A 23,441-nucleotide genomic window follows, 5' to 3' on the forward strand; every position below is an offset into this window, starting at 1 on the left:
CCTTGCTGACCTCTTTTTGCCTTCAGCAAATAGGCCTGTTGCCAGGTGCATGTCACAAAGGGACTGGAGGGATTTTCACAACCGCTGTTATTTTATTATTAGCTATTAACCATGTATACATAACCCACTATAAATGTGCAAGTGGGGCCAGGAGGAGGCATGGCTCCAGGCAGAAGAAAGCCAGGAATGTCGCTTACAGATTGTATCTCCACCCCCATCCCCCGAGCCCAGCAGACCCAAGCCTGCTGCCCCCACCCATGTATCTCAGACTCCAGCCACAAGTGAGACCCGTTTACCCTAATATTTTCAGTATTGCTTCCCCAAAGGGGTCATGGGTGTGAGACACTGAGATCAAGCCCACTGGCTGAGATGAGTTTGGGGAGGATCCGAGGCAAAATAACATTATGAGAATTGTACAATTTTGCTGTCATTGTTTTTTTTAAGGGGGGGGGGGGGGCTGTATCTCGGGAACCTTTTTCTCAAGTGACCTCAAATTTGGACCAGTCATCTTCCCCAGGCCCCCCCGTGACACACAGCAATTTTCAAGACAATCTGAGGCCATGTGTGGATTTCAGAGCGAAAATCGGCCCTAGAACATCTTCTCTCTCACCGGCCAGGCTGCCGGGCGTCCCCTGGGCGTGAAGAGTTTGGTGGTCCCAGCCCAGTTCCAGTGGGCCGTGTCAGAAAAATCAGCCCCCGCTCTATATATGGAGATATCCCTATCTCATGGAACTGGAAGTGACCCTGAAAGGTCATCGAGTCCAGCCCCCTGCCTTGACTAGCAGGACCAAGTACTGATTTTTGCCACAGATCCCTCAGTGGCCCCCTTGAGGATTGAACTCACAACTCTCTAACTGGGGCTAACTGCTTCCTGGTCCTCTGCCTCTTCCTCCCTCCATCCAGCCAGGGCTGATGCCCAATCTTCAGCCATACTCTCCCTTCTCATGTACGGAGGAACAGACAGACTCTCAGAGGGCAGCTAACAGAGAGCTCTCCCCAGGCCTGAACCCTCTTGGGGCCCAATTCGCTGCTGGTGCAAATCACCGCCAATCCAACAGCTGGGACACAGCGGGGGAAATTGGCAACACTGGAGGGGCTGGCCCCTCGCCGTGTGGGAGCAGCTGACTGCGAACAAGCAAAGAGCCGTATGGCGCTCAACCCAGCCAGGTACCGAGGGCGCAAGACCCTCGCAGGGTCGGGCACCGGATCAGGACATGGCTCGTCACCGGCTTTGGGGGCACAAAAGGGGCATTTTCACAAAGGAGAAACTTGGAAAGAGAAGTCGGACATTTACAGGGAGTTTTACTAGGTTTGTTAATATTGAATCTAATCTAATCTATCTCCATACACACCCATCTATCTATCTATCCCCATATACCCCCATCATCTATCTATCTATCTATCTATCTATCTATCTATCTATCTATCTATCTCCATACACCCCATCTATCTAATCTATCTATCTATCCCCATACACCCTCTCTATCTATCTATCTATCTATCTATCACCGTACACCCCCTCTATCTATCTATCCCCATACACCCCCTCTATCTATCTATCTATCTATCTATCTATCTATCCCCATACACACCCCCATCTATCTAATCTAATCATCTATCTATCTGGTTCTTGTCCGTGTCCAAACTGGGCAGTGGCAGGATAGGAGAAGCGAGTGGGAAATCTAAGCACACTTGGCCCTGGCGCCCACCCCACTCCCTGCACCCGCCCAGTGCCCAGGGCGCCAATCCAAACCGCCCTGGAGCCGCTTGGGGCGCGCAGGGAGCCAGATGACCAGGCGAGACGGGCAGGCAGCTGGCTGTAACCAGAGGCCGCTGTTGATTAAACATAGGCCCAGGCAGCTGCTTGCAGAGTTGCCTGTTGACATTTAGGAGCTTAAATGTGTTCTGTGAAGCTCCTGGCTCTGCCAGGCCAGGGAGATCCCATGTCCTTGCCCCCCGACACACCACAGTGGGACAGGGGATCCCATAGGAGGAGACAGAAAACATGAGACGGACAGCAGCCCGAATCCCAAATCTATGGGGCTGGGCTGCTACGGCCTGATCCTGTCCCCCATCCCCAGGCTATCTGCCCACCGCAATGCAGGGCTATGGAGTTAGATCGCTGGGGCTTGATCCTGCCCCCTATCCTGCATGGGCTCCACGTGGCTTAACCAGTCCCTGATCCTGCACTGGTATCCACATGGCTTGCATCAGTATAGCCTGCTATTCAGTCTTCCCCTAGGCCAGCCCTGGCTTTGCCTTGCAGGTTAGCACTAGGTGCGGCTAAGTCCCCTCAGATCGTCCCCCGCGGTACCCATCGCCTGACACCGGCTACTCAATTTTCCCACTGCTTAATTTATTTTCAAGTCACTGGTTACACAAGAATGGCCATATTAGGTCAGACCAAAGGTCCATCTAGCCCAGTATCCTGTCTTCCCACAGTGGCTGGTGCCAGATGCTTCAGAGGGAATGACCAGAGCAGGGCAATTATTGAGTGATCCATCCCCTGCCGCCCATTCCCAGCTTCTGTCAGTCAGAGGTTTAGGGACACCCAGAGCATGGGGTTGTGTCCCTGCCCATCCTGGCTATTAGCCATCGATGGACCTATTCTTCAGGAACTTATCGAGTTCTTTTTTGAGCCCAGTCACACTTTTGGCTTTCACGGTATCCCCTGGCAGTGAGTTCCACAGGTTGACTGTGCACTGGGTGAAGAAATATTTCCTTCTGTTCGGTTACAACCTGCTGCCTATTGATGTCATTGGGAGACCCCTGGTTCTTGTGCTACCAGGTCATGGGGCTCCCCCTGCCCCCTTTGCTGGGACCAGCCTGGGTCACTTTGTCCCAGCGGCAAACTCCGCCCCCCCAGGGGGCCACCGCCTGGTTCTGCCCATGGGCTGAGGCCCCGCCCCCTTTGGGTCTGGCCCCGCCCCATTGACTCTGGCCCCGCCCTCTCCTGCTTGCCGCCGGGCGGAGCCCCAGGACAACAGCGGCCAGCTTCGCGCTCCGCGCTCTCTGGTCCCTCCGGCCGCCCCGTAGCCGGAGGCGCGCGGCCGCTCGGAAGCCGGAAGTGCGGCCTCGGCGGGGCAGGGCGCACGCGTCCTCCCCTGTCACCCGGAAGCGGAAAGTCCCGGCAGCAGCGGCACCAGCAGCGGCGCGAGATTCTTGGCGGCGCGTGTGTGAGAGCGGGAGCGGCGGCGGCATGTGAGGAGGCCGGAGGGGGAGGGGCGGGGGGCAGCTGCGGTGGGGGCGGGGCAGAGCTGAGGGGGCAGCGGCGGTGGGGGAGGGGCGGGGGGGCAGAGCTGCGGGGGCGGGGGGGGGCACATGGCGTCTGCTCCGTTTTCCTCCATCCATTCACCAGCGCCCCCCGGACGCGACGGGCGGGGCCATGGAGCGCCTGGGCCCCCCGCCCCCAAACCCCCCCCCCCGTCTATGGGGGGAGCCCCCTGGCCTGGGGATCGCGCGTTCATCCCCCCTCTGTAGCGGGGCATTGGCCCAGGGGGCTCCCTGCCCGGGCTCTGGGGTGGGAGATGCCCCGCCCTGAGAAGAGAGGCTGCTGGGGATCCGGGGAAGGGAGCGTGGGGGTAGCACGTGGGGAAGGGAGCGTGAGGGGACCTCTCACAGAAAGGGGAGGTTTGATTCACCCCACTCCTGACTGGAAGATGAGAGAGCCTGGGGGAGGGGGCTAGTCCCCCCCATATCGTCTCTTCCCTCCCCCCTTCAGCACATGCCGCCCGCTCTCGCTGAGAGAGTTGAGGGGTCCCTGCCGAAGGGCAGCGTGGCCCCCGCCGAGCAGACCCCAGGGCAGCGGTAGAGCAGATCCCCTCCAGGCATCTCTGTGCTGCGGGACATAGCGACCCTTTGAAATGGTCCCGTTCCCAGCGGCCGCCAAACTGAACTTCTGACATTTTCCGGTGACGTGAAGTCGAGGCGTTTGACTAGGACTTTGTTTGGTTTGTATCCTTGATAAGCTGGGGTTTTGAAAGGAAAACGCCGAACGCTCCGGGCAGGTTGAAATAGAGCCCTGGGCCTGATGGAAACGCTCTGGTACGTTTTGCTCGAAATGAAATGTCGTCGAAATGGACACGTTCCCGCCGGGCAGCTTTACGGGCTATAGAGCGAGCCTTAGCGTACCTCTCCGCTGCAGCTGGGAGTGAGAGTCCCACTCGTCTAGCCATACCCCCGCTAGCTCGGCCCGAAATGCCTAGCTGCACCGAGAACGAGCCTGTCAGAGATCCTCGGCAGATACTGGGACAGCAGGCCCAATCCGCCACAAACACTAGCTCAAGCAGACCCTAGCGCCTGTACATCCAGGCGAGCTGGGAATCACACCACTACTGCTGTGTAGAGGTACCTAGAGGTGGGGGGCTTATGGGGAAGCGAGGACTGAATCACCCAGCTGGTAGTGCTGTGTCGCCGTGGGGTGTCAGGGACAAGGCAGCCCGAGAGATGGGCCCTTTGCCCTGCTGGGACACCCCAGATGGGGTGGCAGGAGGAGGAGGGAGTGGCAGAGGCTCCACGAATGCCGTGTCTTCCCCTTCTGCGCCTGCAGGAGCCTCTTAAACAAACCCAAGAGCGAGATGACCCCTGAGGAGCTGCAGAAGCGGGAGGAGGAGGAGTTTAACACGGGGCCTCTGTCCGTCCTCACCCAGTCGGTCAAGAACAACACCCAGGTGCTGATCAACTGTCGCAACAACAAGAAGCTGCTGGGACGTGTCAAGGCCTTTGACAGGTGCGGTTTCCTCCCCCCCCCCATACACTTAAAATACCCTTCCTTCACAGCCGGACCCCAGGGGGCTGCGGTTTATGCCTGCCCCGTTCCTCAGCAAGAGTAGAAGGATCCCCCACCCGTTTCGCAGTACAGAGCGGGTGGGATGTTGTCCAGTGAGCTGGGAGCCAGAGTTCCTGGGTTCTTTTCCCTGCTGTGGGAGGGTGACCGAGTGGTTAGTGGCATGGCGGGGGCACTGAGTGGCAGGACTGCCGGGATGTATTTCCAGGTCTGGGAGGGAACGTGGAAGGACCTACAGTTTTTCCGCCACCTCCTTGGTAGAACCCGACTGCTGCACTAAGTAGTTGATTCCAGCAAGAATTTGCTCAGCGGGACCGGCTTAGCAGAGGGAATGCCAGGTCAGAGGCTGGAATGAGCAGCTTCCTCTCCGGCCATGGGGTCTAGGTCCTCAGTGGTTCCTCCCAGCTCCACTGCTGTGTCCCTGAGTCACTGATCCTCCCCTCCCCCACTCTCCCCCTCCAGGCACTGTAACATGGTGCTGGAGAACGTCAAGGAGATGTGGACGGAGGTGCCCAAGAGCGGCAAGGGCAAGAAGAAATCCAAGCCCGTCAACAAGGATCGCTACATCTCCAAGATGTTCCTGCGGGGGGACTCGGTCATTGTGGTGCTGAGGAACCCCCTCATCGCCGGCAAATAGAGAACTGTCCCAAGGCCCCAGCCTCGCCCTGGCGTGACCCAGAGCCAGGCTGAGTGGGGAACCTACCTCCAGCCCTTCTGGATGAAGCCTGCTGGCTGCATCGCTTGTGAAGACCGTCCTGTTCAGAAACAGCTCTGCTGAGCTCTCCCCAGGTGTCGCCTGTACCTCCCTTATTAGCCCTTAGAGTGCCGAGGGCTGGGCACAGCTACCCCGCCCGCCCCGTTGCTGCCTCCACCTTCCCATGGGATTGGAAGGGGGTTTCTGGGAGCAGAACTGGTCAGGAGACCCCAGCTGCTGCAAGTCCATCCCCGGCTGGTGGCTCCCCACGCCCGTCACCCACCCGCCCAAAGCTGAAAGGAGCCAGTGCCCTGGCGCCGCTTCTCTGGATTTACCCAGGATCTCGGTGCCCACCCGTATCCTTGCTGCTGGGTGCTGCAGACTCGGCTGCATAGAGGCTCTGTAGCTCGTAGGCCCCCCGACGGGCCTGCTCTCGGGCTCGGTTGCTAGGAATGGGGAGCACTGAGGTTTCCTAAAGGAGCTGGGTACAAAGAGAAGCACCGGGAATCTCAGCCTAGCAGAAGGGGGGACCTCTCAGCAGAATTGTCTCTGAACGGCTCTTCAAAGGTGTCTTTTCAAGGGGAGCCGTCTGCTGTAGTCGTCTGATTTGGGTGGGGGGCGGCTACCCTGGGGATTTCCACACTGCAGAGCTACCCTACTGCAAACGCCCCGCAGAGAGGCACCCGGCGCGCGTGACTGTTGCCCCTCTTGAACCTCCGCTTCCCCAGACGCGCAGGAGTTGTACTTGAGTTCGGGTCCCGCTCTCCAGCTGAGTGAGGCGCCAGGGAAGTCGAGGTAGCGAATGTGGTTTGAAACACCGCTCAGCTCCTAGTGTAGACAGCTTCAGCGTAGCATCAGCCTTGGCTTGGTTCCAGCGGGACTAGCCGAGGCGATTCAGCTGCATCCGCACTGGGCGCGAAGGGTCGGTCCTTACTACTCTGCTCAGCTATAAAGGGGGACAGGGACCAAGTAGCCTCTTCTCCTCACTTTGAACCTCCAGACGCTGCCTGGGCTGGGGGTAAGTCATGCCTGGTACAATCCCACAGCTCATCGGTGCAGAAATCCCTGGTGTCGACAGCTCCCCTGGCCCTGATCCTCCAGCGGCATCCGAGCTAGTGGGGTCTTGTAAGTTGTAGCCCCAGCCTCGAGGGCAGCTCCGCTCCTTGCAGCAAACGGGTCACACCAGGGTCTTTTGTAATAAACCAGCTCGATTTCTCCAGCTGTCTCTTGCCTGCTTTGGGGCGGAGAGGTGGCACGGCCGGTGACATGGGGTGGATCTTGGCTTCTCCCGTGGGTTGAGAGTCAGCAGGAGCCTGGGGAGCTACATTCTTCCCTGCCCTGCGGCTCTGGCTCTTCCCCTCCCCAGAGCTGGTCTCTGTGTGAGGAGCCGAAGGGGGCCAGATGCCACAAGGATGGGCGACCCGTGGGCAAGGCAGGCTGCGGGGACTTTACAAAGCTGTGGCTGGATGCGGGGCTGGGCCCAGGCACTGGCTCCAGGGCCCTGCGGCCTGATGGCCTCTGTCTGTCAACCGAGCAGCAGCGGCAGGCTGGGCTGATTCGCCCTGCGCTGTCAACACCCCCTGCTCCAGCTAGGGTTGGGAGGAGGGGGCAGCCACTGAGAGTCTGTTGGGACGGGAACAGCTGACCCTCGGAGGGGGGAGGGAGACCTCCCAATTCTTTTACGGGGGCCACCGCATGGCAGCTGGGGGAGCAACTGATGGGCCCCGCTGGTGGGGTGGGGGGGACTTTGAATGGGAGAATAATCTGGAAAGGTCCAAATCCCCCTCTTCCCCCCCCCACCCCCATTGCCAGCCAGACCACCCCCCCCGGGGCCAGATCGGAGCCAGCATCCCCAGAGGGGAAAGGCCCCATTCCCCACCCCTAGGGCAGGATCGGCACCAGAGCAGCGGTTCTCAGCTGGGGGGCTGGGCCGCAAGCAGGTTTCAGAGGGCCCCCCGAAATAAACCAGGCATAAGCCCTGGCTTGGGTTTATTTTTGTCCCTGTATTCTCCTTTTGTGTGTTCTAGGCAGGGGGTGTAACTAGCTAGCCATTGAATACAGCTCTTCGGCTACTAGCTGTGCTGAAAACCCTTGCTGGGCCCAGGCGGGCTGCGGTGCTGTTATCGCCTGTTCGGGGGGCCTCAGAAAGAGGTTGAGACCCTCTGGGCTAGAGGGGGAAGGTCCCATTCCCTGCCCCCCTGAGCCAGCCAGCCCCGCGCTATTCCTTTGTGCACGGAGCCGCCGTGGGTCGGTGCCGGCAGCGCTGCTGGATCTGTGGGCATCTCTTCCTCGGCGCTATCTCAGCATGAGCTCACCCCTGGGCCCAGCTGCTCCTCAGCCAGTGAAACCTGACCCCCCCGGGGCCCCGCACTCTGCTCCGCTCTCAAAGTGACTTTGTGTTGCTCTCTCACAGGACAGCCCCTTTCCCGCCGCGCAGCCGCCGGGCCGGATCGGTTACTGCCGGGGGGGAATGAATTATTGATCAAGGGACGGATGGGCCGTTCGGCAGGACAGCTGCTCAGCTGGGGCGAGGGGCTCAGGAGGAGAGATGGTACCGGGGGGCCTGGGCTGGCGGGAAGGGGCAACAACGTGGCATGGGGCAGAGGGAGCATCTATCTACGTCAGACCCGACACACCACACCCGGTGCTGGCCGACGCTGGCTCCACATTGTACCCGACACTTCCTTGCCTGGCAGGTCTGACCCAGCCCGGGCAGGGAAACAGCCAGGCTCACTCTTCTGCCAGCACCCTGGCTTGTGGCACCCTTGGGGACTTGTCCGGTGCTAGCTGGGCACCAGCGCTTCCCTGGGAGCTGGGGTGGGTCAGAGCTGGAGCCTTCCTGCCCCTGGGGGTGTGGGGTCACTTCCCAGCCCCGCTGAAAGATTCTGGGCTGTTAACGCCCAGGGAATGGGGGACTGGATTCCTGCCTGGGGGCCTGTACAGACCAACCCCCTCAGGCCTGCCTCTCCCCAGATCCTGGCACAAGAGGCAGCGGTGGGGGGGGGACCCAGAGCGGGGAAGGGATGCAATGCTGCAGTGGTGAGATGGATGGAGGGGGGTCACCAGCCCCCATTGCAGGGCCATCAGGCGGCAGCTCGGCCTGGCCAGGATCCCAGGGGGAGAGGGATTGATCCCGAGCTCTGGTCCGGCTCCGGTGTCAGAATCTTATTGTGATAAGGCCATGCTGGCTCAGCCACCCCAGCCCTTCGCTGCTGCGCCTCCTCCGGGCCAAATCATCCCCTTCCCTCCTGTCGCTGCCTCTGGGGGAGGTGAAGGAAAAGCACCTGACGAGGCGAAATCCAAGCCGCTGCCTGCGCCGAACCCGAGCCGCCGTATCGAGACGGTTCCTCTCACCCCGGCACGTGGCAGAGAGGCAGAGCTAGGTCCTGGGAACTGCAGCACAGACCGGCTTGTCCCAGGTGGGCTGAGATGCGGCCACCTCTGGGGTGGGGGTGCAGAGCTGTTTATACAGGATCCCTCGCCCAATCAGGGCTGATGAGATGAAAGGGGGCCTATTGTACCGGCCTTCCTGAGCATGGGGGTCCCAAAATGTCTGTAACTGGGGTGACATGGGAGGAGGTGGGGTGGGGCCCCAGCGAACATGATGTACCAGGGCCCTAAATGTCTCTCAATGGACCTGCACCCAGCACCACGATGCAGCCACCTCTAGGGTGGGGTGTGGCAGCGGGTTATTTGCGTGGTAGGATGGCCTGGGGGCACCAGTCCCAGAGCAGGGCCCGTGTGCCAGGTGCAAACATAGGAATGACTCACCTAGCAGTGAAATGCCACCATTCAAGGGAGGGGCACCCCGCCACACTCCCTGGAGCACAGCACCCCCTAACACTGCGCTGGGGCCAGCACTGACCGCGAGGGGAGAGCGCCCCCTGCTGATTTGAGGCAGCCTGGCTCTCCACCCCTGCACAGATATGCTGTCTCGAGAATGGCTGGGAGTGAGGGGGGGAGGGGGTTTCCGAGCTGGGCTAAACTCACTGCCCAGATCACTCACCTGCTGCAATCCCAGGGAGCTGCAGGGTTTGTCAGAGGGGCTGGGTTCCCCGCTGCCCGTCCCCCCTGCTGCCCCCCCATTCCCCGCCCCCCACGCACATGCCCGTGAGGTGCAAACCTGGCCGCTGGCTGGTGTTGTGCTAGGCTCCGTGGGTGCCCCTTGCCCACTCCTGCTGGGAGCTGGGGAACCGCCTGAGCGGGGAGCCCCGGGTGTGATCTGGGCACCGTCGGGGAGGTACATCCCCTGCCTGGTTTGGGGAGACTGGCCCGCGCTGGCTGCCAACAGCCCCTCCAAACTTGGCCTCTGTCAGGCTGCATGACCCAGGAAACCACCCATCTCATGGAGGACAGCACGTGTGTGAATGTGCCCACCCCTGCAACTGCAGCGCTGCACCTTCCTTCAGCTCTCCCCCCATCCCTTCCACTGCCCCCATCTCTTCCTTCCCCCCCAGCCCTCGGTGTTCCCCTCCACACCCCCTTCCTCCTTCTGCCCATCTATCTCAGCCCTCTCCCCCACAATCCAGCCCCTCCCACGGCCACAGGAGGGGGCCCGGGTCGCCCCGCGAAGTGCCCTCGCTAGGAAAGGCTGCGGAGCAAGGCCTGGTGTGGGTGGAAGCTGGGACCCTGTGTGCTCGTCTGCAAGGCTCCAGGCTGCCCCTAGCAGAATCCAGCCCAACGCCTGTGGGGAGCCCATGCCAGAGGGGCTGGGGGCACAGCGCTGGCACGGATAGGGCTGCCAGGCTGGGATCTGGGACCAGGCTCACTCCGTCCCCTTCCCGAGCTCTGGTGTCCACCCAGATCTGGGATGCGACGCAACTGGGTCCCCACGGCCTCCCCCCCAGCCCCGAGTTGTGCGGATGGGGGTCTGTGGGCCCAGGGGTCTCTGCCGGCTGGGGTCAGCTGTGTCTAATACAGCTGTGGTGTCACAGCGCCCCCTGCTGGGAAAAGAGCAGCACTGCAGGCATTAGGGGTGGGGTGCGGGGGGAGTCCCTGGTGCACCAAAATGAATACACTGCCCCACGGACAGGCGCATTCACACACACACCCCTTCCCCGCTCTGAACCATTCCCAGGACTCCTGCCTGCATGCCCATCCCAATACCCGCCCCCCTCCTGAAGGATGGCACAGCATTGAATTCAGCAGGGAGATGCCTTTAATGAGATGATCCAGGAACGGCTGGTGACGCTGCCCGAACCGGCCTGGGCCGAGGGTCCCGCAGGGCTGATTGAAAGGAGAGCTGAAAGTCTGAACTGATCTAGCCGCAACTAGCCGGAGCCCTGAGAGGAGAAATCCCACCCCTGGCTCCTTGACCTCGCCTGCATCACCCGGCAAACCCAGCGGGCCTGTTGCTGCTGCTTCCCTCGCTGCTTTTCTCCTGCCTGGGGCTGAGGTCACGGGCTGGGCCAGTTCCCTCTTGGGTTCTCCTGCGCTGGCCCGAGGGCGTGGGGTGGGGGTGGCCCCCGCCTCAGGGAATGGCCATCAAACCAACCCTGTCCAAACCCAGAATGAAAGAAGAAACCGGGGGGCAGCAGGGCATGTTGCTACTGGATGTGGACTTTTCAAAACATATGTGGCTCTCTCCAGGAGTGGCTCAGTGGTTAGAGCGGGGAGGGGAGGGGGCTAGGAGCCAGGACTCCTGGGTTCTGTCACTGGCACTGGGAGGGGAGTGGGATCTAGTGGTTAGAGCAGGGGGGATGGGAGCCAGGACTCCTGGGTTCTATCACTGGCACTGGGAGGGGAGTGGGATCTAGTGGTTAGAGCAGGGGGCTGGGAGCCAGGACTCCTGGGTTCTAGCCCTGGCTCTATATGGAGAGTGGGGTCTAGTGCATGATTGGCATGTGACTCCCACATTGGGGAGGCGGGGCATAAGCATGGGATACTCCCTAAAAGTGGGGGGGGGGGGCACTGGCAACTGAACCATGACCCAGTTCTGTTCCGAGGCTCAGCCCGGCTTGGCCTCCTCCTCCTGAGGCTCCACTGCAAGTTCTGCTCCTGCTTGGCCCCCTCCCCTGAGGACCCTCCACCCTCGGGGATGGGGCAAAGAGGCATGGGCCTGGGGGTCCTTGGGGGAAGAGACAGAGTGAGGGCGGGAAGAGGAGCAGCATGGGCGGGGTCATGGGGGAAGAGGTGGAGCAGGGGCGGGCAGAAGAGCAGGGTGGGCGGGGCCAAAGGGGGGGAAGAGGCGGGGCAGGGCCATTGGGGGGGAAGAAGCAGAGTGAGGGCGGAACCTCAGGGGGAAGAGGAGCAGTGTGGGCGGGGCCAAGGGGAGAAGAGGCCGAGTGGGGGCGGGGCCTCAGGGCGGAGCATGGGAGCCTTTTCAGCAGCAGCGCTCCAAAGGGGGCGGGCTGGTGTGCCTCCAGAGGGAGGCGCACCGCGTCCTCTTTGGGGGAGGCTTAACCCCCACGCCCCAGGCCTCTTATACCCGCCACCCATGGTCTAGTGCGGGGGTTCTCAAACTTCACTGCACCGTGACCCCCTTCTGACAACAAAAATTACTTCATGACCCCAGGATGGGGGGACCAAAGCCTGAGCCTGCCCGAGCCCCACTGCTCCGGGTTGGGGGGGCCAAAGCCCAAGCCCCACTGCTCTGGGAAGGGGGGCCAAAGTTGAAGCTCAAGGGCTTTAGCCCCAGGCAGGGGGCCTGCGACCTGAACCCTGCAGCCCAGGCCTGAAGCCCTCGAGCTTCAGCTTCGGCCCCGGGCCCCAGCAAGTCTAAGCCAGCCCTGGCGACCCCATTCAAAGAGGGTCGCAACCCACAGTTTGAGAACCGCTGGTCTAGTGGGTTAAAGGGAGGGGGCTGGGAGCCAGGACTCCTGGGCTCTTCTTCCATCTGCCCTGTCCCTAGCCCGGGGTGGGCCGCAAGGCAGGGTGTCATACTCCCCCTAGGTATAAAAGAGGGTCCCGGAGTCCCAGGGGGGGCCAATCTCATGGGCCATCAACCCACGTCACTTCCCTGGCAGAGGGCTGTTGCGGCTGGCCAACTCTAGCCTATTGGACGGCGTGAGACCGGAGGCGGAGAACTTGCCCGGGGCGGAGGCGGGCAGGGGGTGCCAGGCGCAGAAGGCGGCCGTGAAGGCCTGGCGGAAGGAGCGCATGCGGAAGACGTACACCACGGGGTTGATGGCGGAGTTGGCGTGGGACAGGACGATGGTCGCCAGCACCAACGGGCTGGGGACGGGGCAGCCGGGGCAGACGAGCTGGAGGGTGTTGATGACGTGGAGGGGCAGCCAGCAGAGGGCGAAGCAGAAGAGGACGATAAAGAGCGAGGTGGCCAGCCTCAGCTCCTTGTGCAGGATGCGGCGGCGCCGGGCGTGCCGGCTCACGTCCACCTCCCGCTCGGCCACCTTGCGGATCTGCCGCTTGGCCTCCAGGAAGATGCGGCCGTAGAGGACCAGCATGGCGGCCAGCGGCACCAGCATGCAGGCCACAAAGTTGAAATAGACCTTGTAGGTGTCCTCGATGAAGGCATTGAAGGTGCACTGGCCGTCGGGCGGGAAGGGTTTATGCCAGCCCATGAGGGGTAGCGCCCCAGTGAAGGTGGCCAGCACCCAGCTGCCCAGGATGACCACGAGTGAGTTCTGGGGGCTCATGAGGGACGGATACTGGAAGGGTTTGAGGATGGAGATGTACCGCTCCACCGCGATGGCCAACAGGCCGAGGACCGAGGCCTGCGTGAAGATCAGCAGTGTGCAAAGCATTAGCAAGCACAGAGTCGGGTGGCCCCGCGGCAGCCCCGCGTCCGCCATCTGGGCACAGGGGATGGCCACGGCCCCCACCAGGACGTCGGCCGCCGCCAGCGAGACCAGGAAGTGGTTGGTCACCACGGCGCGCAGCTTCCTGTCGCGCAGGATGACCGTGCAGATGAAGAGGTTGCCCGCGACGGACAGCACCGCCGTGGCGGTCTCCGTCAGGAAGTAGGGCACGTCCAGGCTGGGTGAGCTCCCGTTCGACGACGCCGGGCAGGGTGGGGAGGGGATGGGCGGGAAGGACGAGTTGGGGAAGGCGTTCGTGGCAGGTGGGATGCTGGCCATGTTAATCCAGGTGCCTCGCTGGGCCGTCAGCGCTCCCGCATCTCCACGCTCCGTCGGCACCGCTGCACGGAGGGAAACCAGAGCTCAGCGTATGACCAACCCGCTTCAGGGGGTTGAACTACGGTCTGCTCATCTGTTTGGTGAGGGGGCAGCTGGGAGGGGGTCAGTGGCCTGTGATCTGCAGGTCAGACCGGAGGATCTGGTGGGCCCCTCTGATCTGGGGGAGAGACCCCGAGAATGCCCAGTTCCCCTGCTCCTGAGGGCTAAGACACTGGGACCTGGCCCTGTTCTGTTGGAATCAGAGGGACACGGGAGGAATCCTCCCAGTGTTCAGTGGCTATCGAGGACCCAGGTGAAAGCACAGGGCAAGTGGAGGGGGTGAGGCAGATTCCTGGTGTGCAAGGCAGACAGGGGTCGGAGCGTAAGGCATTAATCCCACGTGGAATGCCCATTTTGCTTTATCACTTTGAAAAGGTTCGCTCTGAACTTGTGAACCCAGCCACAGGAATCGTCCCCCACCCCACCCCCCGCCTTCCTTTCCAGAGGGACTATCGAAAGCAGATGGGCCATCAAAGATTACTGCAATACAAATGATTGGTTAATGGCCCTTTCCGGCACCTGAGAAATGCTATGTGCCAGGAAGCTCCATCTGTGAGCTTGGAAGCTGAAGGAAGGAAATCAAACAAAGCCACAGGAATATTTTGAACTCCAAAGGGCCAGAGATCCTAAGGAAGCCAGAGATCCCCGGGGCTGCCCTGAAAGACACCTTGAATTGAGCGATGCATCTGCCATTTTGTTGCCCAGTCACCCAGTTTTGTGAGGTCCTTTTGTAACTCTTTGTGGTCTGCTTTGAACTTAACTATCTTGAGTAATTTTTATATCGTCTGTGTTTACCCCTTTTTCCTGATCAAAGGAATATGGGCTCTGCTTAGTTTGCATTTAAGCAATAAACAAAGTCATCAAGCAGGAAGGGAAGCAAGGGGTGCTTAAACAAGTGAGGAAAAAGCAGCAGGGAACATCCTTCCTAATAGACGCTGTCTCTCCTGAATCTCCGCTGGAAAGGTTTTTTGAGAGTGACTGACACCCCAAGACACCCCCTACCCCCCTCTCTCTGCCCTTCGCGTTCATGGCATCTGAAGCAATAAGAAGCATTCTTTGGATTCTGGGGAGAAGGGGTCCTGACCTAAGAAGTTTAGTCAGTAAAACTATTGAAAGCATGTGGTGAGAAATCTTTCCTTTGAATTTAGCAGAGTTTGTTAAATTAAGCATTGGTTGCGTTTTATCTTTACTTTTCTTGTAACCATTTCTGGCTTTTATGCCTCATTACTGGTTCTCACTTCAAACCTCTCTCTCTGTAGTTAATAAACTTGTTTCACTGTTTGATCTAATCCCGTGTGTTTGAACGAAAGTATCTGGGCAACTTCATTTGGGGTGGCAAGTTGCGTGCGTATTATTTCTATTAAAGCAACAACAGACTTTGTATAATTTGCATTGTCCAGGGGAGGGCTGGGCAGTACAGGACAGACATTTCTGCGGGGAAATCTAAGGTCTGGGAGTGTGTTGGGGTCACCCAGCAAATTAACCAGGGCTGGTAAGAGCCAGGGTGTGCTTGCAGCGCACATAGCTGGGAGGTTCTTTGTGAGCAATCCAGGCTGGAGGATACGGCAGCGAAGCAGTTTAAAGGGCACCCAAGTTAGAGGACAGGAGTGACCCAGCTACTCCCTAGTCTGGATTGTACCTCGTATGTCACAGCCCCCGTGCCAAGCGTTAGGGAGACAGGCTACAGCCTCGATCGGCAGCTCTCAGCCTAGCCTAGCAGGCCGCTTGGCACAGCCCCAGTCCCCCAAACAGACCTAATCTTTAAGCAGGCGGATACTTGCTTTAAGCATGCAGCAAGCAAGCAGGAACAGAACATTTGTGTGCAGACAAGACCTCAGAGTGTTCCCTCTAAGCTCTGCTCTGGCCAGGGCCGTCCCTAGGCGGCATATCAGCCCCTGCCATAGGCACAGGGTGCGGGGGGTGCCCCGCCCGAAGCTCCCAGCTGCCAGCCCCATGCCCAGAGTGTTGGCTGCTGGCCCCACGCACCGGGGGTCTTGGCTGCTGCCCCACGCCCAGTGTCCCGGCTGCTGCCCCACATGCCCGGGGTCTCGGGCACTGGCCAATCGCACCAGCCTGGGGTCCCCCCAAAGCGCGGGGCCTGGAGCGGTCGCCCCGATTTGCCATACCCAAGGGACGGCTCTGGCCCTGGCTCAGCCACCAGCTCTGGGCAGGGCGGCGTTTCTGGCCTGGGATATGCAGGAGACGAGGGTGGGTGATCATGAAGTGCCCTGCTGGCTTTAGAATCTAGAACCCAGGCCCAGATCCTTGCAGATAAGACACCTAACCCCCCCCCACCACCACCCCCTTGGAATCCAAGACCTCTGGGGTTCTGTTCTGAACATTTCCCAGGCCACATGTGGCCCAAGGAGGCTGGGATTGTACGGGGCAGAAGCAGACGTGCCTTTTACATTTGAGGGTGGATTTAGGCCCAGTGAAGGGGACTGGCAGCTCCCGCAATTTGCATCCCTCTAGTTATCAACAGCACAGGGCCAGCATGGAGCCTAAGGAAGCAGGTGTCCCTCCCAGGCAGGTAAATTTCAACATTGCTATATGCTTTCCCCATTTTTCTTTCACCTCTGTGATGAAGTTACCTAGGCCTAGCGGATAGAGCACTGGACTGGGGCTCAGGAGACGTGACTTTTATTTCTGGCTCTGCTGCTGGCCTGACAGGTGACTTTGGTCTTCCCCCGCTCTGTGCCTCAGTTTCCCCATTTGTTAAGCACGCTGAGATCCAGCGAGGATAAGAACTGGGAGTTATTACTGCTATGAGCTGGGTGAAACCTCACCATGGGTTAAATGCAAACCGATGCGTGAATGAATCCTCTGTGTCAGAGACAGTCAAGGGGCCCACGCCCAAAACAAAGCCTCATAGAAACTAGCCCCATGTGGGCAGAGGGTTCAACCAGGCATTGTGACCCGGTGAGGGTGGGTGAAGCGAGATCGCAGAGAAACAGAGAGCAGACAAGGACGGAGAGGGAGAGGCAAGAAAGCCAAGCAGGAGACCGTAAGCGCTGCGTGGCCCTGGAAAAAGACACAGAACTCTGGGGCCTGGGGTTGGCTAAAGAGGCTCGGGGGAGGCGGCCGGGGGGGGGGGGCTGTAAACTAAGAGACTGCTCCTTTTGGTCTTGGTGCCGTCTGTGTTCAGAGCCACAGGGCTTTGTACATTCCTGGACAATGAACAAGGGTGCGTCAAAGAAAATACCAGACTCCATCAGTGTCTACTTCTCTCTGGAACGTCCCCAGAGCCCTGGACTTTGGCTAGCCGCTCGGGACAGAAAGGGGCAACGGTATTTATTGTGTCTAGTGGGCCCAGTCCTCTGCTGTCTTGCCATTTCTACGGTCATTTTCACCTGTGCAAAGCCTGCTAGATCACGGACAGGGGTGTCAACCAGGACACAAGGTGGGAGGCCATCTAGCGGACAAGCAGAGCTCTAGAGAGAGCCAGATTCTGCTGCCAATCTCGGTGTAAACCCGGAGTGATCCCATTGACTTTGTGTTGCCGGCTGTGACAACGTCAGCGCGAGTCTTGTGATAGTCGGGGTTTCTCTGAAAGCCCCGGCTGCTGGAATCCAGGGGCGGCCGGAGGCTCTCAGCTTCAATTGTAAAAATAATGACTGGGTCCTGCCACCGTGTTTGTGGAGCAAAGCCCCCAAATCCATTTTAAAATAATATCGTGGTTTTTAAGATGCCGTCAGGCTTTTGAGGACCCAACTCATATTTGTGTGTCATTTGAGGTGGCAGTCTTGTTGTTACTCCCCTGCAACAGATCAATATAGGCCCCCGGCTTTTCAGAGAGCTGAAATGCTGTCCACAAATGCTTCGGCTCCTGGATGATTTTTTGTAATGGCAGCATGAATCGCTCTAGCTCGGTATAAAATCGCTTTAAAAGAGGGGTTGGCACACTAGTGGGTGAGGCACTGGCTGGAGACTCAGGACGCCTGGGTTCTGTGCCTGCCCCGCTGTGTGAATTTGGCCTGGCTCCTTCCCCCCACCCCTCTCGTCACTTAGAGGAGGAACTCCACCAGAGCCCGCGGGAATGGGACTCAGAATCTGGCTCTGCGGCCGGAGTGCTTTGGAGAGGCGAGGGGCTGTTTCCGGAGCAGGACAGGAAAGTCACAAGCGAGTTGTTGATCACAGCCAAGGAGCGGGAAGTTTGTTCTGATTTCTTCTGCAGCATGGGGCATCTGGGCAGATCTCTCCCCATCGGTCCCCTCCCAGGGCAAGGACATTGGGGAGAACCCCGGTCTCTCCCGCACTTTGCCTGTGATCCACCACGGTTTTGCCTCCTGGGATGTTTTTACCTAACCCAAGTTACTGGGCTGAGTACAGGGGTAGCTGGGTGAATTTAATAGCCTGGGATACACAGAAGACCAACCGGGGTGATCTGCTGGCCCTGTCTCACCACAAACTCTATGGATCTATGTTACAGCCACGAGTCGCTGTGGCAAAGGCGAAGGACTCACCTGTGGAGGCTGCATGCCCATCTCTGCTCCCGCAGGGCATCGGTCCAGAGGGCTCTCGTGGGGTCAGCTGGTGGCCGGCATGTCCCCAAGCCCCGTCTCGCCAGCAGCCAGCCGTCCCTGGCCCATCAGAGCCCGGCGCAGCTCGGTCCTCCGCAGCCTCCCACACCGGGTGTTTGCAAGGATTGGATCTGATAAGCAGCCGGGCCTATCAAGGCAGGTGCTTTCCCCAGCGGGAGAAGGAACTGGGTGGACAGAGGGGGAGGGGATGTTTGTTGGTGGCGCTGAAAGGAAACAGACAGAGAGACTGCTGGGTGGGGCGGGGGGGGGCCAAGGCCATTACTCCTCCCCCTTGATTCCTACTGATGCAGCATCCAAGAGGGTTCAAAGATGCTCTTCATCAGGGTCACATGGGGGAGCAAAGTCCTTGGGGCAGGTGACCTCCTGAAAAAAGGTGTGACACACAGGAAGTGTGGCTACAGCCCCCCCTCCAACCATGGATTTTAGGGGCAGGGGGTTACCGGGGGCGATGGGGCATTCTCCCCACCACCCCACGGTTTCCCCCATCGCTTCCTCCCCTTTGTCACTTCTCCATCTCCCAGGGCCGCTGTCCTCCATGAGGGGCTGGACCCTGAGGAGATCTGGCTGCAATTTGGGGAGGGGGCAACTCCCCTCCAGGGGGAGGGCGGCTGAGCGTGCAACTGAACCAGGGCTCAGGAGGGTGGGCTTGATTCCCAGCTATGCTGGGGCCACTTTTATCTGCAAGACTCAAAATCAAATGTGGACGGATGCAAGAGAAGGAAGATTTGGCTGGTCAAACTAGTGTAGACCGGGCCTTGTACTGAAATAAGGCCCTCTACGTTGGCTTGTGCTCTGGTTTAGCTAGGTCACACCTTAAATTAAACCAGGACAATTTCCCTGGGTAGACTCAACTTCACTTACCAGGCAAAACTGATGAAAACCAGATTGAAACCGATGGAGAGCGTCTACATACAAAGGGTGCCTCCACCCTAGGAGAAAAAGTGGGGATCTTACCGCTGAGGAAATTAACATGAGGTAATTTCCTAATGTGGATCCCGCACTTTGTGGGGTTTGGGACCATTAGGGCAACTTCCTGGACAAACCATATTGAATGACGTTAAGGGGGTGGGACATGATAGAGGTCTATAAAATCATGACTGATGTGGAGAAAATAAATAAGGAAGTGTTATTTACTCCTTCTCATAACACAAGAACTAGGGGTCACCAAATTAAATTAATAGGCAGCAGATTTAAAACCAACAGAAGGAAGTACTTCACACAACGCACAGTCAACCTGTGGAACTCTTTGCCAGAGGATGTTGTGAAGGCCAAGACCATAACAGGGTTCAAAAAAGAACTAGATAAGTTCATGGAAGATAGGTCCATCAATGGCTGTTAGTCAAGATGGACAGAGATGGTGTCCCTACTTCTGTTTGCCAGAAGCTAGGATTGGGCGGCAGGGGAGGAATCACTTGATGGTGACCTGTTCTGTTCATTCCCTCTGAGGCACCTGGTATTGGCCACTGTTGGAAGACAGGATGCTGGGCTAGATGGACTTTTGGTCTGATGGTCTTTGGTCTTATGTTACGTTCTTACCGAGTGACGTATTTTAGGGGTTCGTTAGATTAAAAATGCAAATGTGTATGGTGAATGGAATGTCTTGGAGGAACACGGGATTCGCGCAGCCTCTGGGAAGCATTGTGAGCTTCAAGTGACGATGCAGAAGAGAGGAATGCTCTTCTGGGACAATACCTGTGAAGGGGAAATTGGTGGCAGGAGGGGATTGCAAATCCCTATCTAAGGACTCAGCCCGTGAAGCATCATCTTTTGTCTGCTGATCCCCTGTGGTGTGAGGATAGTTCAAAGCCAAACAGTGGAAAGGAGTAATTGATGAAGGGGCTTATTTGGAGTGGAAGCCATGATCACCGGCCAGAGCCATTGGTGGTGTCAGGGCAGGAGGGGTGGAGGGAAATCTCTGGTAAGCCTATTAGCGTGTGTGTGGGTCCATTGATGGGTTTTAATATGTAACGCTTTTACCTTAGGAATCAATGTGCTTGCTTAGAAAAGGCTGGGCCGTAGCATCACTGGGGCAGTTGCCCTGGTTACGCTCTGACAAGACCAGTAAAGCAGGCTGCATTAAGCAGGCGGGCCTGGGGAACTCACCGGTTAGGCAGGGCGCTGTACAGCTGGGAAAGACCCCGGTGAAGAGGGAGAGAAACACGGGTCTCCGCCCAGGAGAGGTGACAGTTGGGAAGCTGGGGGTCTAGAGTGGGGGGTGCGCTTGCTGGAGGGGCAGTACAGGTGCAGTCGCCCTGAACTGTGACCATTTATACACGTGTTAGCAGGGCAGGGTAACGAGGGGAACAGGGTTTTTCTGGACTTGCTGACTCATGCTTACACATTAGGAAGGTACGCCACGTTAGCCACTATGCAGTCACCAGAAGCACGCACCTTTTTGCCAGGTGAAGACACCTGTTTTGCTCACCCGATGCAACCTCCCAACTTGAGCTAAACTGGCCTCACCAGAGCAGGAAGATGGGAGTGCGGGGTGCTAGCGTGGGTTAGTTCCCTGCCATGCCACAGATTTCCTGGGTGAGTCACTTAGCCCGTCTGTGCCTCAGTTTCCCCATCGGCACAAGGGGGATAATAGCAGGACCCTACCTCACAAGCGTATCAGTGAGGAGAAACACACCACAGACTGTAAGGTGCTAAGATACCCTGGAGAACCAGGCGAGAGCCTAAGGTATCCAGATGGTTAGAGCTTCTGTCCCCACAGCTGATATAAGAATTTGCACCAGTTCACTAAACTGGTTTTAAAATACCAATTAGACCGGTGCCTATTTCTCGGGCAGAAAGGAGGGCTTTGAATGGCACGAATCCCCTGTTGAGCCGCAGAAAGGAAAAATCAGCAAATAGCTTTTTTTTTCAAGATAGAGCCAACTGTTTACTCTGGCAAAGTCGCCCATAGCCCTCTTATCTGGGTGCACGGCTGGTGAACAATTTTCCAATCTCTCTCTGATCAAGGCCATTGTTAGCCGCTTTTATCAAGGAGATGCCTCATTAAACCTCATAAGCTCTAAAATATTTAAGCGGCGTCAACTGAAAACTCCGGCCCTGAGTACACAGGGTAAATGAACGGGCTTGAGAGCAAGTGCGTGGTGTGGGGGTGAACCAGAGATTCGGACCCGGCTCCTGATCTGATCCTCACGCTGCTTGTAGCCCCTGTGGCTTCAGTGGAGTTAATCCGGATTTACACCGGCCTGGATGAGCTCCGGCCGTTGTTCCTTTCCTCCTGCCAGCTCTTTTCAGTTCTGAAAAACCTCCAGCGATTGAGTTCTTAATGCCTCCCGTTACTAAATAAATATGTACTTAATAAAACTAATATACACTGGAGTAGGGGACATTTCCAAAGGGTGTTTAAAGATAACTGTTGTGGTTGCTGTTTGTACTGCGCTAGCCCCTAGGGGTGCCAGATTGGGGGTCGAGGCCCCATTGTGCTAGGCCCTGTACAAACACATAATGAAAAGATGATCCAATTTTGATGGAGCAACGCTGTTTACACCCGCTGGGGATCTGACCCCATTTTCAACTCCTGCGCATCTGGCTTGTAATGTAACACCCCCAGAAAGGAGGTCTAGGACAGGGGTTCTCAAACTTTTTTTGCTGGAACCCCCTTTGAAAATATTTCAGGCTGTGATGACCCCCTCTCCATACCATGCTACCCTTTCTTCTGCGCTGCCTTCAGAGCCAGAGGCCACCACTCTTGCGACCCCCCCCTCTAATAGTCTCGTGATCCTCTTTTGGGTCGGGACCCCCAGTTTGAGAACCGCTGGTCTGGACATCCCAAACGTTTGTGGCTGTTCAGGGCATTGGTTGAAGTGCCCCATATCCCACTGCCAGGACTTACCCCTGCATGTATTTTCCTCTCCACGAAAAGCAAACCAGATAAGCCGCGGCTCCCACAGCTGGGTGTTTTCCCACAACCTCAGCAACAGAGATGAATAAAAGAAGGAATCTGCAATCTCTTTCCCGCCTCCCTCTTTTAGATAGATCCGTATCACAGAGACTCCATAGTTCAGGTTGAGCTTTCAAAAATGTCTAGTTTCACAGGAGCTTTAAATCTTTATGTTGTAGTGAGCTCACTGAAATGGTAAAAAAACTCACACAAACACAGACTGTCGAAGGCAGAGAAGCGGAGAAATGGCAGGCCGGAAGGAATCTAGTCCAGGTACCCGCACTGAGGCTGGACCAAGTTGAGCACAGTTTGAACGCACATGGGGGCTTGATGAAAAACAAACGGATACAGAGAGAATAATAAAGGTTTGTTTTGGCCGTTTGAAATGAAATGGCTTTTTAAAATGAAATGGACACCTTTTTGTTTGGAAAGTATTTCGTTTAGAAATTTTAGCTAACTTACAGATAAGAGGGGGGGAAGCAGGGGGGGAAACACCCAAAATGAAAACCTGAAAAAATTAGTTTCAGGTTGAACAAAAATGGGTTTTTTTGTTTGTTTCAGTGACAAAAGATGGGGGGGGGATCAGTTTCAGTGCAACATGAACTGCTTTTTTCCCCAGATGTTTTGGTTTGGCCCCTACTTTACTCACGCTACCACCAGCCCTACAACTTCAAAGATCAGGAGTCAAGAGACTTTTTTTCAAAGACTAGACTGTGGTGCTTCGGCCTGCCAGTCCATCGCTGGACCCACTCCCCACCCTGGTGCGGCCAACGCCCAGAAACGCCGCGAGTGATGCCAGCCTGGGCCAGCTGCCTGACGGCAGGGAGCTTCCAGCTTCTCCCCACAGCCCCAAATTCCAATGAATGAGTTCTGTGTCATCGTCCCCCCAGCCCCACATCTGCCCTTCCCCCAGCCCAGCAATTAATTACATCCCCCCAAAGCCTCACATCAGTTCTCCCCCAACCCCACACAGCTGCTTTTCCTGCAGCTCACGGGGTTAGTCAACCCGCACCCTAGGCCTGGTGTTGCAAGGAAGAAGAGGGGAACGGAACTGCCCTGAGCAGCTGGATTCTTCCTGCCCTCACACCCCAAAACCCCTCTTAGCTCCTTGTGGGGGGACGAGAAGAGCTATGCCTGCCTCATGCAACAGTTCCAGCTCCCTCTCCTGGCCCCCAGCCCAACCCCATCTCCTGCCACCCAGTCCTCACCCCAGCCCCCTCTCCTGCCCCCCAGACTCTGCCTCAACCCCCTCTTCTGCTCCCCGTCCTGGCCCTAGCCCCCTCTCCTGCCCCCCCGCCCAACCCCCTCTCCTGCCCCCCAGACTCTGTCCCAACCCCCTCTCCTGCCCCCCAGCCCAACCCCCTCTCCTTCCCCCCCAGACTCTGCCCCA

At 58.0% G+C, this 23,441-nt stretch overlaps 3 protein-coding genes across 3 annotated transcripts in view; 2 read left to right on the top strand and 1 right to left on the bottom strand.

The window, feature by feature from the left end:
* Positions 1 to 3,050: 3,050 nt before the first annotated feature.
* Positions 3,051 to 6,697, top strand: SNRPD2 (small nuclear ribonucleoprotein D2 polypeptide). The gene is made up of 3 exons (XM_034792936.1): positions 3,051 to 3,201; positions 4,550 to 4,729; positions 5,249 to 6,697. Coding segments are annotated over exons 1-3 (357 nt in total). The 5' UTR covers positions 3,051 to 3,199; the 3' UTR covers positions 5,424 to 6,697.
* A 5,733-nt stretch (positions 6,698 to 12,430) lies between these two features.
* On the bottom strand, positions 12,431 to 18,118 carry LOC117888934 (adenosine receptor A1-like). The gene is made up of 2 exons (XM_034792729.1): positions 18,079 to 18,118; positions 12,431 to 13,578 (listed from the first exon to the last, which is right to left on the bottom strand). The coding sequence occupies exons 1-2, from the start codon at positions 18,116 to 18,118 to the stop codon at positions 12,431 to 12,433; spliced, it is 1,188 nt and encodes a 395-aa protein (XP_034648620.1).
* Positions 18,119 to 18,157: 39 nt separating this feature from the next.
* Positions 18,158 to 23,441, top strand: part of LOC117888935 (basic helix-loop-helix and HMG box domain-containing protein 1-like) — a 12,346-nt gene continuing 7,062 nt past the window's right edge. The window contains exon 1 of the mRNA XM_034792730.1: positions 18,158 to 18,295. Within this exon, the coding sequence (XP_034648621.1) occupies positions 18,158 to 18,295 (138 nt within the window). The remainder of the gene's footprint in view (positions 18,296 to 23,441) is intronic.

Source organism: Trachemys scripta, chromosome 16 (assembly GCF_013100865.1).
Source record: "Trachemys scripta elegans isolate TJP31775 chromosome 16, CAS_Tse_1.0, whole genome shotgun sequence".
Lineage (NCBI taxonomy): Eukaryota > Metazoa > Chordata > Testudines > Emydidae > Trachemys > Trachemys scripta.

Excerpts from the sequence above, each read along its gene's own strand:
- SNRPD2 (XM_034792936.1), top strand. Across the intron at positions 4,730-5,248 it reads CGTGTCAAGGCCTTTGACAG|GCACTGTAACATGGTGCTGG; the intron begins GTGCGGTTTCCT and ends CTCCCCCTCCAG.
- LOC117888934 (XM_034792729.1), bottom strand. The coding sequence starts at position 18,118 with ATGCCCTGCGGGAGCAGAGATGGGCATGCAGCCTCCACAG. Across the intron at positions 13,579-18,078 it reads TGGGCATGCAGCCTCCACAG|CGGTGCCGACGGAGCGTGGA; the intron begins GTGAGTCCTTCG and ends CCCTCCGTGCAG.